At 40.0% G+C, this 13,531-nt stretch overlaps 1 protein-coding gene and 1 long non-coding RNA gene across 4 annotated transcripts; both read right to left on the reverse strand.

The window, feature by feature from the left end:
• Positions 1-335: 335 nt before the first annotated feature.
• On the reverse strand, positions 336-5,127 carry LOC148714638 (uncharacterized). The gene is made up of 2 exons (XR_015975228.1): positions 4,972-5,127; positions 336-1,420 (listed from the first exon to the last, which is right to left on the reverse strand). It is a non-coding gene; the product is annotated as an uncharacterized LOC148714638 (long non-coding RNA).
• Positions 5,128-5,831: 704 nt separating this feature from the next.
• LOC103719060 (uncharacterized) lies at positions 5,832-11,069 on the reverse strand. 3 transcript variants are annotated; one of them, XR_015975219.1, is made up of 8 exons: positions 10,791-11,051; positions 9,574-9,663; positions 8,854-9,495; positions 8,672-8,766; positions 8,511-8,601; positions 7,977-8,408; positions 6,108-7,894; positions 5,832-5,999 (listed from the first exon to the last, which is right to left on the reverse strand). XR_015975219.1 is itself a non-coding variant. In XM_008808126.5 (7 exons), the coding sequence occupies exons 2-7, from the start codon at positions 9,661-9,663 to the stop codon at positions 6,419-6,421; spliced, it is 2,826 nt and encodes a 941-aa protein (XP_008806348.1). In that variant the 5' UTR covers positions 10,791-11,069; the 3' UTR covers positions 5,832-6,418. The 3 variants fall into 3 exon arrangements, 2 of the variants coding, with proteins under 2 accessions (XP_008806348.1, XP_088571851.1); XM_008808126.5 differs by having other exon boundaries at positions 5,832-7,894; positions 10,791-11,069; XM_088715725.1 differs by lacking the exon at positions 10,791-11,051 and adding an exon at positions 10,200-10,264 and having other exon boundaries at positions 5,832-7,894.
• Between the last annotated feature and the right edge of the window lie 2,462 nt (positions 11,070-13,531).

A 13,531-nucleotide genomic window follows, 5' to 3' on the forward strand; every position in this document is an offset into this window, starting at 1 on the left:
GTGCTCCATATTTACAGTCTAGGGCAAGCATTTATTCATAATGCTGCATTAGATAGCAGGCTCTTCTCCCCTGCAGAACTAATTCATATTAAGATACGAGAAAAAGCTTCACAGATGCTACAGATTCTAGCAAGTCAAGTGTATGGCTACTGAAACCAGCACCAAATTAGCATCGTCCGATCCAAATTGACTGCAGCAGAAATATCCAACACACAGAAGAGGTTCCAATTGGCACCTTCTCTCCTCGGCCCTTCTGCCGGCAGAGAGGTTTCAAAATTTCCAAGATGAATGTGAAAGCATCAAAGCATTTGGCACAAGATACAAGTGAAGATGTAGGGCCTCGAAATATGCTGAAAAATGGTCTGAGGCATAACGGGGTATAAATCTAGATAAGTTCAACAGAAACCTACAGCTTCAGCCTTCAAGGCTACTGAACAATAGAGCCAACTTTTCCCACAGAATGTCAGCTTCTTTGAGTTACATGTACGTAATAACAGCTTCTTTGATTCAACTGCAAAGATAATAAACATATAGTGCAATCGCAGTTTTTAAGCTGACCATAAAAGCATGCCTGAATGAGGGCTGTCAACCAAAAGCAAGATCACAGTGAACCAGTAGAAGAGTCCTTCAGGAATCCAAGCTAGTCCAGATGACTACAGCTCACCAGGTAGCATATGCGGCAAAAGGGATACGCAGTTTTAGCTGCATCATGAAACAATCAAATGCTTCATTTATCATCTATGCAGCTGCTCCTCACCGACTGGCTCATCTTGGCCTTCTGTTCTGTGCAATACCAGCAGCATGCATCCGATTATGATCGTCTTCCATGCAGATTATGATCCATTGATGGTTCTGCCTTTTGTTGTACACCATAAGAACTACAGAGTTTGGATACCATATCGAGCACTGCCTGCCGGTTCCATCAGCGAGCTCTTCTTGTTTGAAGAGTACCATTAGCACTATGAGTACCAGGTCAATACTGTCGGTCAGATTTCTGATACTTTAGGCGCTATCTCCAAACTCAAATCATGAACTAGCACACCACCTTAACAAATTTCTCCAGGGGAGCTCCAATGCGACCTGCTGGACTTAAAAAACTTTCAGAGCTGTTTTAGTACTCACTTCTATGAGGAGATGAAATGCTTATGTCTGACCACCATTCTCTCTATTTTTGGGTGCATCATCCCTACACTTTGATTCTCCTCAAAAGAATTACATAGGAAAGTTTTTGAAGATCTCGTGTCCCTCTTACCTAACCCTTTCATATTCATCATCAAAATATTATTTTGCTGGAGGAGCATCTGTAGATCCATCTTTTTAGTTCCTTCATCAGAAGACTCTGCATGCTCCTAGGACTCGTGATCATGCCTCATGCTAACTGTCCCTTGCTGTCCAGTTGTGAAGGTTCCAGATAGCGACGCTGCTTTCAAATTCAAAATTCCAGTCTTCATTTGTTTATCACTGACATCAACAAATCCAGGGAACAGAACTGTTCGACAGAATGCAAAAGTTGCAGATCCTGTAGGAACATTATCTAACTTCTTAACATGCATCTGCTGAAAGTTTTCAGCAGTTCTAGAGACTAGCTCATATGGTGGATCTTTGCAACTAGTCTAAAGAAAACTACAAAATGAACTTAAAAGCACAATCACAATAACTTGTTTCAGATCAATAACACATGAATCCTCAGTGGTGCCTTTCAAACTATGTTAACAGGAGGCAGCCAAAAGTCAACACCATCTCTTCTTCATATTGATAAGAATAAGTGCATTGGCTTAAAGTTATGGGGATGAACTTCTTGGCAAAAGATGCCCTCATCCCAAAAGGAGTCTTGATCCCCATTATAATGTCCGAGATAAATAAAATGAGAACTGGTCTGACAGAAAAATAAAATAAGAAACTTAAAAGCTATGATGATATAGGTATGTATCGTGATTTCATGGTAAGTCAGTAAAATAAATAACATGCATGAGAAGGTTTAGCTTTCATTCAATTGAGACCCAGTAGGTAATCCCTTCAGCTGCACTTTAATCTAGTCTCCCTTTTCAAAATTGAAACATTCAGCAACCAGCATTTTTAAGCATGCAGCTATGATTCTCAGTAAATGACTATTTTAAAAGGTCTAATCTCACAACTTCCATTACAGTTATGCAGTTTAATATCTGAGGCAGAAAATCAACGTTTCATCACAAACAACTAAATCGTATAAACAGATTAGCTCCATTTTAATTATAATCCAATCAATATATGATGTAGCACTAGATGCAGCCAATAGGTACTATGACCAACGGGACCATGCCAACCTTCACAGGAACCAACAGATTCATGGGCGAAGGCTTTAACAAGCAACCATTTAATTTATTTCCTATAAATTTTTCATTGGATATCGAATTTTAGTCGGGCTTCTATATTTGTAGTAGAATAGTTCCGACATATTTCCTTATTTTTGACTCCTATGTCGAGTATGATTATGTACCGAATTTAATGCCCGAATTAGGGTTAGAGGTCATGTCCTATATATGCGTCTAATACACTATAGTAAAATTTCTTTGGAAGAATTTCCTTCACCAAATGAAGGATTCTTCACTCTAGTATGCTTCTATTTGTGTGTTATTAATCTCGACGATCAAATCGCCCTTTCATCCTTTCCTACTGTGTCAGTATATTACGCAAATCTGGCATTGAATCTGTAAAGCTTTGGTAATCATCAAATCTTACATGAAGAAACTGATTGCAATTGCCAATAGTAGAACAAAGTCATCTACTTCCCAGTCACAAGCAATGCTGTATACACATGAATACATATCTGACATGGCAATTCCTCCACTTGTCACACCAAATGTGGATGTAAACCAATACAAGTGGGGCTATGTCCACAGCTCAGATCGACATTACCCCAACTTGTGTCCTAATTCCTAAGTGAGGCTTCTGAGAACTATCTATTATAATATGGCCAATTGCTCACCAAAGGGGAAAACGGAAGTTGAAAAAATTACACCACAAAGGTTGTGATATTTTTAAACAGATAAATACAAATAGTTGTGATTAGGCTTGGTGGTTACAATAACCGGATACTGGCACATGCAGCGAACATAATTATTCAGCACATGACATCTGCAGCAACTTGTGGCCATAAAACAACACTAGAAGGTTTTCACACAATAGCAATTATAATGCATTAAATTGGCAAACCACTTGAGCAGGATGCCATGTTGTCAAGTGGGTAACTGGAAGTAGATAAACCTAATAATTCTTTAAATTTGTATATTATAACTTATAGTTTCACATATACGTAGATATTTTAAGAACATGAATGTATGTTTAATACAGATAAGGTAAACTTATTAAAAGCATCATACATTGATAAAGGTACAGAAGCTACATGTTTTAAGTTTTGTACATGCCATGATTAAGGTAAGTTCATTTGTTCAAATAGGAGAATGCACTTATAGTTTCTCTAAACTTATTGAAAGATATAACCTTAATGAAACCTTCTCCCAACTATTTCAGGTTGACTATTAAAAAAATACAACACTAATATTACAGCAAAAGTCGCGGACTAACATAAATTAAACTACAAGCAAACTTACTGATTAAGCTACTAAGTCATAAATATATATGTTAAAAACTGGCCAGAGCACCAAACAGTCTTTATGTGTCAGCGTAAGCACCTATGCAATAGCCAAAACCTTAGCATCCAGGTCGCCCAAGCACCTAGGTGGGGGCTGCCTAGGTGCCCAACATGTGTATGCTGTGATAACAGAAAGAACTATTTAAATTTCAAAATTTACAAATTCTAGAATAAAATAGGACAGGAATTTGAAGTTAAGTTTTCTGGTTTAATTGTACCTTTGGTGTCTAATTTAGACATCTAGCGAGAAGAAATTAGATCACTGTCTTGGTCAATCTCGAACTAGTCCATTGAATATTTGCTATGTGATCTTCATGTCGATATGGGCCGGGCTTGCTAACTTTAGCATCAGAAATCCTATTCCCAATCCCACAGGATTATCCGAATAGGCCCTAAGTTGTCACTAATATAATTAATGTTTTAATTATCCTAAATCTGTAAGGACAAGAATCAAGCAAATCACTGAAGATTTCCTTAAAAAAAAAAATCAAAGAGACTATTAGCAAGCAATCTCTTTTTAGCCCCACAGCTGACTAGACCATTCCATACATACACATGTAAGGGGGAAGAATCAAGTAAATCACTAAAGTTTTCCTTTAAAAAATCAAAGGGACTATTAGCAAGCAATCATTTTCCAGCCCAGATCATAAAGACTTGAATTGTATTTATTCTTTTCATATCTATATGAAGAATGAATATGTCAATGTACCATGATGATACATTGTGATGAGAGAAAAGGAAAGCTCACAGAAGCATGTGTGAGATTTCAAAAATATCATAGAAGCAAAAGAAGATATATAAACATCTAGATGCTGGGCTGCAAGCAGATGCAAGATCCTATGTGCGTTTGGCATCAACAGGTAAAAGTCAAGCAAGCAATCATATTTGCCATAACAAGAAAAAATTGATCTGATTACCCAGTTGTCTTGCTCTTCAATAAACAAAATCTGTGATTTGATCTTTGCTTTTTGTGGAGATCATGTCAGTCTCAAAATCAACTGCTAAAAAATTTTAATAGGCAAGCATATAAATCATACTCATATTCTATGTAGCCCAAACCTTTCTTTGATCTTGTCTTCTAAAAAATTGGACATAATCCTAGGAGAATCTGCTGGCACGTAACTGTCAAATTCAACTTCTCAATTCAAAGATTCCAATCATAAGTCATAACTACCATATTCATGCAAGGTGGTAGCATTTACAATAGGCATGCACTGAAAATGCATTGGTTGAAGTGGGAAAAAAGGAAATCAATCCTAACCTGCCAAAATTGGAAAATATAAATCCCATGGTTTTAAGTACCAACTTGTATCGGCCAGTTCAAGGTGTAACAAACTGACCTGGAATGCCATCAGTACGTACAAGGACTCAGTACGCAGCTGGACCGACACATAGTACAGCTGTTGTGCCAACTTCGGCAGCATACCACATGTTGGTAAGGGAGGCACACTGCACCGATCTGACCGATATCAATAAGTTACTGACGGATTCTGGTACTGAGACTCAAAACATTGATATAGTCAATGTTCATATTGTATTAATAGGTTCGATTAAGTACAAAACATGTGCACAACTCAAGAAATACCTTAATCGGAAAGCAGTCATGCAAATCGAAAGGATATCAGAACACGAGGGCGATCCCACAGAAAAGCTGCTAAATTGATTGTATTGTGATACCAACAAAGCACATAATATCTAAATCATCTTGAAGTCCAAATGTAGAATTATCTCAACATATTGACATCAATCTGTTTCCTTGCTACCAGGATATCATTTACAAACAAGAGATGTCAGGCAATAAAATTTTCTGGCAGAATATATTTCACAGATACGATGGTTACGTATGCACATGTAACATGCTAATCCAAATAGTGATATATCTACTGCAGGCATCAATCTACAGCAACAAAGAAAAAGTAAACATGGAAAAGGCTTATTTCAACTAGTTTTGCAATGGTCATGCAGACTCAAATTCAGTGTAGGTCCTATCCAAGGCCACCTGATCAATTTGTGGCAAGTGATAGGATCCTATATAGTCACTAGACCTATTTAAGGCCAAGCATGCTTAGGTAGGCAGAGCTTCAGATAAACACAGATCAAACTGCATGCCATTAATTATAGCAATTATCCTGAACTCCACAGTCCAAAGTTTTTCATAAAAAAATTTAAGCTGGATGTATTATACTCAGACCAGATTTAATTGTAGCTACAATGGAAACTTCACAAATATTTTTTACTAGTAAATTGCTAGTCATCCACATTCCATACAAGATAAATTGAACAATTAGTAGAATTGTCATATTTACCTTAGAAGGAGGCAACATTCTGTGCACCTTTGATCTTCAACTACCTTTGTAGCGTTCATACACTATGGATACACAAAATTAATAACATAAGTGGACCTCTTAAACTTATTATAGTTTTAAATTCTATCATATAACTCCACCAGAGTTGAATATGTAGTTCAGCAACCAACATTATTAACGGCACGGTCTTCCTTCGGCTGAGTGGTCTTCCTCCGAAGTTTAATGCAACCATTGCATTAAACTTTTTTTTCATTAGCCTACAAGAATAATTCAAACCACTAAACATAGCCTGCATTCCAAAGGAAACCTGACATCCTCCAGTAAGATTGTGGCTGGACTCCTCATGAAGAACTTCGGAGGCAAATATACAGGGTGCTGGAGGACGAGGACCAAAATGATGAGGGGCAGATTAAAGGGCCAGAGGTTCCTAAAGAACCCACCAGAGGCATCCAAGAGATGAAACCGTTCGAAGGTCAGGAATTCAGTTTGGGGCAGAAGAGGTTTGTTGATAGACCCTCCTCTTCCTCTTCCTCACAAAACTTCTAACACGACCATGGCCATGGATAGCCTCACGACCCTCTTTGGTTCCTTGCACATTGGCCTCCATGTGATGATGAGCCTCTTGGAACTTGATATCTGTAACCTCCTGCACCTTAACATCCATTGTCTTTTGCACCTCCGCTCCCTCTATATGAGCATTAGCTTCATGAGCCTCTGTTTTCACAGGGTCAATAATAGCCTTAACTTCATGGGTCTCCTCCATGCATTTAGCAGTCATAGAAGCCTCACCATTCTGAGAATCCTGCTGGATAAGGGACTGAACAGCCTGAGTAAGGATAGAAAAAGCACTTGGAGCCTCAATATGGGCGGGGACTGATGGTGCTGCGTCCATCATAGAGGTGGCAAGTGTGGATGGTGCTGGCTCCTTGATAACACGGTCAGGAGTGGGTGAAGTAGAATATGTGATAATTGGGGTGGAAATAGGTTGAGTAGTGACGGCGGGGGCAAAAGGGGATGACGCAGGCTCCATAACAACAGGAGCAGGAGCGGGTGGCACAGGCTCAGCTGAGGCCAGAGTAGATGGTGCTGGCTCAATAATGACAGTGGTAGGAGTGGATGAAGAAGTCTCTGGAGAAGAAGTAGGGTTGGGTGGCACAGGCCCGGCAGAGTGTAGAGTGGAAGTTGCTGTCTCAGTAATGACAGAGGCAGGAGTGGATGAAGCAGCCTCTGCAGCAGCTAGAGAAAGGGCAGGTGCAACATGCTCAACGGAGGCTGAGACTGATGGCTCCAGCTCTATAATGGTTGGCGCAGGAGCAGGCAAAGTAGTCTCTGCAGTGGCAGGAGCATGTATGAGCATGGCATGCTCAATGGAGGTTGAAATGGATGGCTCCATCTCCAGAAGGGCTGGGGCAGGACTGGATGAAATAGGCTCAATGGAAGTGATGGTGGGTGGTGCATGACCAGTGCAGGTTGGAGTGGATGGAGTCAACTCCATATTGTGGGGAGCAAGAGAGGATGAAGCAGGCTCTACAACAACAGGAGTGGGGATCTGCTGCAAAGGCTCAGTGGAAGTTGAAGTTGATGGCAACAACTCCAGAGTGGAGGAGACAGGACTGGATGAAGCTAGCTCAGTGGCGACAGCAACGCAGATTGGTAGCACAGGCTCAGTGGATGCTGTAGTAGATGGCACAAGCTCTGTGTCTGTGGCAGTATCTGTGGAAGCAGATGGCTGACTATGATGATGCATACGACGTCGTATGGCAGGACGGCGGTGGGAAGCAGTAGGGTGGACATCATCATGTTGTTGTGCTGGAAGAGGAACATCAAACGGGAGGGTATCTAGGACTGTGGTGATGCGGTTCTCAATCTGAGTAAGAGCCTCAGCGACACTCTTAACCACTGCCTTATTGGCTGACATCTTTCTTATTTGTTCTCGTACATCAATTACTAGATCGACCTACAAGATGATTCAGAGAAGTAAAAATAAGGCAGCTATATAATATAAATTAAGCATATGCTTCCATGTAAAGATAACATACCAATACTTTCTCAATGTTCACTCGTGGCTGGTCAGATATAGTTGGACGATCAACAGGTGTAGAGATCCACCGACGAGTAATGCTCCAATACCATTGCACGTAACTCTCTAATACTTTGACGGGGTCTGGATCTGCAAACTCATGTTCTGTTACCACAGAAGATAACCTGTCAGTCCATCGCGTAATATACTGCTCATGATACACAGACCAATCCTCATCAGATCTACCCTGCCTCGTCAATCGGTCCACAGCCTCCACAGTCTCTGGGATGTGTTGTAGCATCCCAAATTGTCTTAACACACGGTCTGGAACATGCATCTCCACAATCTCATAACAGATCAAAGGTATTCTAGAGCACCACACCTCTGATCCAGCAATGCAATGAGCTGGTACCCTTGCCATCAATTCTGGTGTATACGGATCCCATATGACCTACAGTGACAAATGTTTGAGCACTCAATATATTAGCATTACTTGCCTGATTTTCACATGTAGATGTGATCTGAAATGCATCATAATATAGCTCAAGTATACCTGAGACTCCATCTGGGTATCAAGCTCCTTGCGATAAAACTTAATATCTGAGGTTCTAACATTCTCAAAGCATCGTAATGGGACATTCCACCTAAATACATTCATTTGTTAGTAAACATCTAGAGAACCTATTGATTCAATAAAACATAAGAGATTATTACCTAGATCCCAGTGGTTTGTCATCTAGGTTGCCATCACCCTGTGAATGCTCTAAGCGTAGAGGGCAACCTACATGAAGGTGCTCCCATGCCCATATCTAAAAATAATTCATGCACGAAATGTCACAAAATATGAGGCAGCATATATATTATTTCATATAATTATCGAAAGAAATCTATGTTACCTGAAGCAGTGTCAAAAAACCACAGCACTCAGCCTTTCCAACCAAACTGGCCTTCCCCAACTCTCTATATAGATATGCAAGTGCTGCAGCACCCCATGCCATTTGACCACACATGTCAAAATCTCTAAGTAATGCCAAATATTTTAGGTGCACTCGGTTCCCACTAGGGTCTGGGAATAAACTGCATCCTATCTGATACATGATGTATGCTCGAGCAGTAAACTCAATCTGAGCTTGCTCTGCATCAATTGGTATTGCATGGAATTGTTGATAAAGCCAGTCAATTTTGACACATCCACCCTTTACCTGATCAGGGGCTTGACCTAATAATTCCATGCAAAGCTGCTCCCAGTCATAGCTGGTCTTGCCAGTGACTGGAAGTCCATCTACAAGGAGGCCTGTCAGTATAGCCACATCTTTCAATAATATAGTCATCTCTCCATGTCGCAGATGGAAGGTCTGTGTTTCCCTCCGCCATCTCTCAATCAATGCATTCAGTAGTGCATGATCCAAGTGTATCCGCTTTAAGCGGGATAAGTAATAAAAGCCAGCTCTCTTAAGGAGTTCTAGAACTCCTTCATGCTCCACATTCCACATATTCAATTTGCGACCATGCTCAACAAATCTAATAGGTTTCAAAGCCTGCAAGACAGTATATGTATCAAAATATGATATAAATAAATGAAATAACAAAAAATAACTCCATAGATCAGATTTTACCTGTCCAGATTCAATAATTGTTGATCTGTGGCGCGCCTGATCCGTGAGTACAGATTTATCAACTGGACCAGGCTGTAAACGATTTGCCATCTGGAAAATAGGAATATAAAAAATCTTAAATTGGGAATAGAAAACTTAGAAGGTAATGTTGAAAATACAACATACATCGGTGCAGAAATTATAATATTATAGGCATATTACAAAATTTATAAACATGGAATGTTAAATATATATCATAAATACCTAACACACAAAATGAACAATGACTCTACAATATCTATGATCAAATAAGAACGTGCAAATGAGGATAACAAACCCCTCCCTAACTAAAATGATCCAAAGAAAAAATTTTCCTTAATTAACATATCTTTTGAAGAATGCAAAACAAATTGTGCAAGCTTCAAAAATATTTCCTTATATCTTGATCTCATATGAAGATATCTCCAGCATTCTACTGTATATTCCTTTTCTTTGTTTAATCTCTCGTGTTTTCCGAATTCCTCCGTGGCTTCTTTCAGATAATAAGTTATTAGCCTCATCAATAAATCCAAAACTAAAACTTTGACTAATAAACACTATCATCTAATAAACAAACATCAAAACACTGCCAAAGCCAAGAGAAATACATATGTGGGCACATCTTCAAGCAAAGGAAATTAATAATCACCAAAACGATAATGAAATCCGCCTATCTTTTTAAAATAAACTGCAAGCATGCATAGGTGTATGTATCTGTATGCACGCATTTAATTTTTTTTTTGAAATTAGCACGTCAAGACAAGTTCTTGAACAACAGCTATCTCACAACTTGCACTGCCAGATTACATGTAACAAGTTTCTAGTGTCCTGGAATGTAATAAGGACACAAACAAACAAACAAATAGATCTCATCAGCAGACATGTGGCAGCACCAATAACAGAGCAAGAACCCACAAGGAAGAAAACAACAGGGCAAGAACCCACAAGGAACCCATAAGCAAGAACCCGTAATAGAACACTATTTATAATGTCCTGAAACCAAGTAACAAATAAAAGCAACCAAACAACTAAATCCCGTCACCAGACATCAGCAACTATTGACAACAGAGCAAGAACACAGTATTTCAACCTTCAAAAAAAAGGACATACACAGTGTGATTTAAATCGCGTATCAGTCAATTAGAAGTAAAAATTGAATGGAAAAAAGAGAAACAAAGGATGATAGAAAGCGATCATACCTCGTGATGCAAATCTTAAGCGAAAAATAGTTGATTCTTGAGACAAGAGAAAGGCTAGGGTTAGGAAGTTGCTGATGGCAATATCGAAGGCGGGAAAAAGTAGCGAGGGTCGGCAGCTGAGTCTCTCTAAGTGCGAGAGAGAGAAGGAGAGCGCCCGCAAGAGATGAGGGAGATTGGAGGGAGATTTGAGAGGGAGAGCGAAGCGAGGGATGGAAGGGGGGCGGGGTGGGGAGAGAGGGAGGGAGGTGTCAACGATAACTCGGCACTCTATTTTGCCGTGTTTTTTAATATACCGGCGTCCTGCACGTGCTTTCGACGTGACTGGGCGATGCGACGATGTACCTGATGGTCGGCTGTGATTTTATAGATTTCGGTAGAACTCGGCTTTGCGACTCATGCGATCAAGGCGAACGCCGACATCAGAGTGATTAAGAAATCGTCCAATTATTTGACGAATTCGGCTTACTTACTTTAATCCAGCACATCACGTGTCGACTAAAGAAAAGAAATGGCAGAAAACTTCTTGAACTATTCAACATGTTCTCCCAAGGTCAAACAATTCTCTAAATTATTTAATTGTTTTAGTTGCTAAAGTGTTATACTCTATAGCTTTGGTGCCTCCTACGAGTATTCTCATATGAACAAATATTAAAAATTTTAAGAAAACTATTTTCTTTCTTTTTTGTAATTTATAGTTAAATGAATCCTTTCCCAAATTTTAGCAATCTTTGTTTTTTTTATTTTTCACTCACAAATCTATATTCCTGATCTATTTAATTCTATATGTCAAATTTGTGACTGATGACTTCAAAAATTGATTTAAGTAACTTTTCAATACATGGCTCTGTTCCAATACTGGATAGCCCGCCTGGTCCGTTCAAGCCCAAAAAGTTTCAAGCAAGCCCGGGCTTGGATTTGAAGCCTTGTGGACTGACTCGGGCCTAAACTATTTGCCCGCCCGTCAAACAGACCGAACTTGGGTTTGCATCAGCCTGGGCCCTGGCCAAGCCAATGGCTATCTCCTCCTTATGCCCTGCCCGCTCATCACTCCCATCTTCTCCCCAATCCTTCCCTCCCTGCCTCCTTACCCTCTCCAAATCCTTCCCCGGCGGTGCTCATCAAGTCAGAACCTTGTGGCAACTCGGTTCGCTTCGCTCCTTTGCTCTCTTATCCACATACCCAGAGCCAAAGGCAGAGCGAGAGGAGGAGCAAGCAAGTAGAGGTTAGAAAGAGCTTCGTCACCGAGGCTTGCTCCATTCTGTCCATCATCTCCTCGAATCCTAGGGTTTTCCCTTCCAAACCCTTGGCTCCGATGGCATCTTTGTCTCCCGCGTCGGCTATCATAGGTGAGCGAGCACCCGTCCATCATCTACCACCCCTTGGGCGCGCCGAATGCGAGGATTTGGATTGGACCGAGGAGCCGTTTTCTTGCGGAGTCCAACATGGAGGATGATGGGGACGTCGCACACTCGGGGACGTGATGGGCAGCGAGGGCCGCATAGATTGCGGCGGCGACGAAACGGCAGAGGCAGATGTTGGTGCCGCCGGCAGCAGCGATACCCCCTAGGTAAGCTCCAGCCTTTTTGCGGGGAACATTGGGAGGGTCCAAAGATGGATGGTGGTGGCAGAATGGTCGGATCTTTTGGCTTCTTCTTCTTCTTTGATGGGGATAATTTGGAGGGCTCGGTGGCATGCGGGGAGGAGACGGAGGGCATCAGAGGAGAGGGAGCCCGAGGCGAAAGTAGGCCCAAAGGCCGAGCCAGGCCTGGGCCTGACTAAACTAAATGGGATCCCGGGCTAAGACGGGCCTGCCTGTTGAGCTGTCGACAGTACATATGGGTACTAGGAGTACCTCGAAATGGCTTTTGTTAATTGTGCACCATCATCTAGGGACCCTTTGAGCTAGAGATGGAGAAAAGCGCTTTTAGAAGAGTATTGGAACTCAATTTACCTCCATGATTCTCATCCCACATTTACATGGATCATTCCTTTTATTTAAATATGAATTACCATATTGCAATTTAGCTAAAAACTGAAATCAATTGTGAAAAGTTAAGAATATAATTGAAAAGGAAATAGGAGTGAAAGTGAATGGAATAATATTTATCCGGATCTAATTATGTATTTGAATCTATCTGAATATGGATAAAATTTCGAACACCCAACTAATAACTATATCCATATTCATATCCGTCAAAAAAAATAGTTATAGATATAGATAGACAACTATCTGATCCAAATTCGAATATTCGATTCTATTTGTAATCCTAAATATTTTTATCTAGCACTTATAAATTGTTAAGAGAAATAAGTGGTCATATTAATATACTATTAACTTGATAACCTACTTAATAATATTTTTGATTATGTGATCATAAAATTAATTATTCTAATTATATCTGTATTTATATTCATGCTTCCACTATCTAATTTATATCTTTGTTCATTTAAAACAAATATGGATATAAAATTTGACATCCAACTAATATTTATATTTATATCTATATTTGTTAAATAAAATAAATATAGATATGGATATACTAGTATCCAATTTTAGTCTTGAAAAAAAAAAAGGAGAGAGCATCTATTGCCAATTTGAAGGGTCTTCCTGCATAAGAGTTGTTTGAGTTTAAATTGACACATATAAGTATAGAACTTCTACTATTTTCACCCTCCTACAAAGTTGCGCGCATTAGTACATAAGCATCATGCATGTTGTCTCGTTACTATCAAGCTTACCC

This window comes from Phoenix dactylifera, chromosome 2 (genome assembly GCF_051530095.1).
Source record: "Phoenix dactylifera cultivar Ajwa chromosome 2, Ajwa_hap1_PhDact_Kaust_v1.1, whole genome shotgun sequence".
Taxonomy (NCBI): domain Eukaryota; kingdom Viridiplantae; phylum Streptophyta; class Magnoliopsida; order Arecales; family Arecaceae; genus Phoenix; species Phoenix dactylifera.

What these genes read in the sequence shown, in the direction of transcription:
- LOC103719060 (XM_008808126.5), bottom strand. Translation starts at nt 9,663, where the DNA reads ATGGCAAATCGTTTACAGCCTGGTCCAGTTGATAAATCTGTACTCACG. An exon ending in GACAAACCACTGGGATCTAG is followed by an intron (nt 8,602 to 8,671) that starts GTAATAATCTCT and finishes GAATGTATTTAG; the next exon opens with GTGGAATGTCCCATTACGAT. An exon ending in ATACCCAGATGGAGTCTCAG is followed by an intron (nt 8,409 to 8,510) that starts GTATACTTGAGC and finishes TTGTCACTGTAG; the next exon opens with GTCATATGGGATCCGTATAC.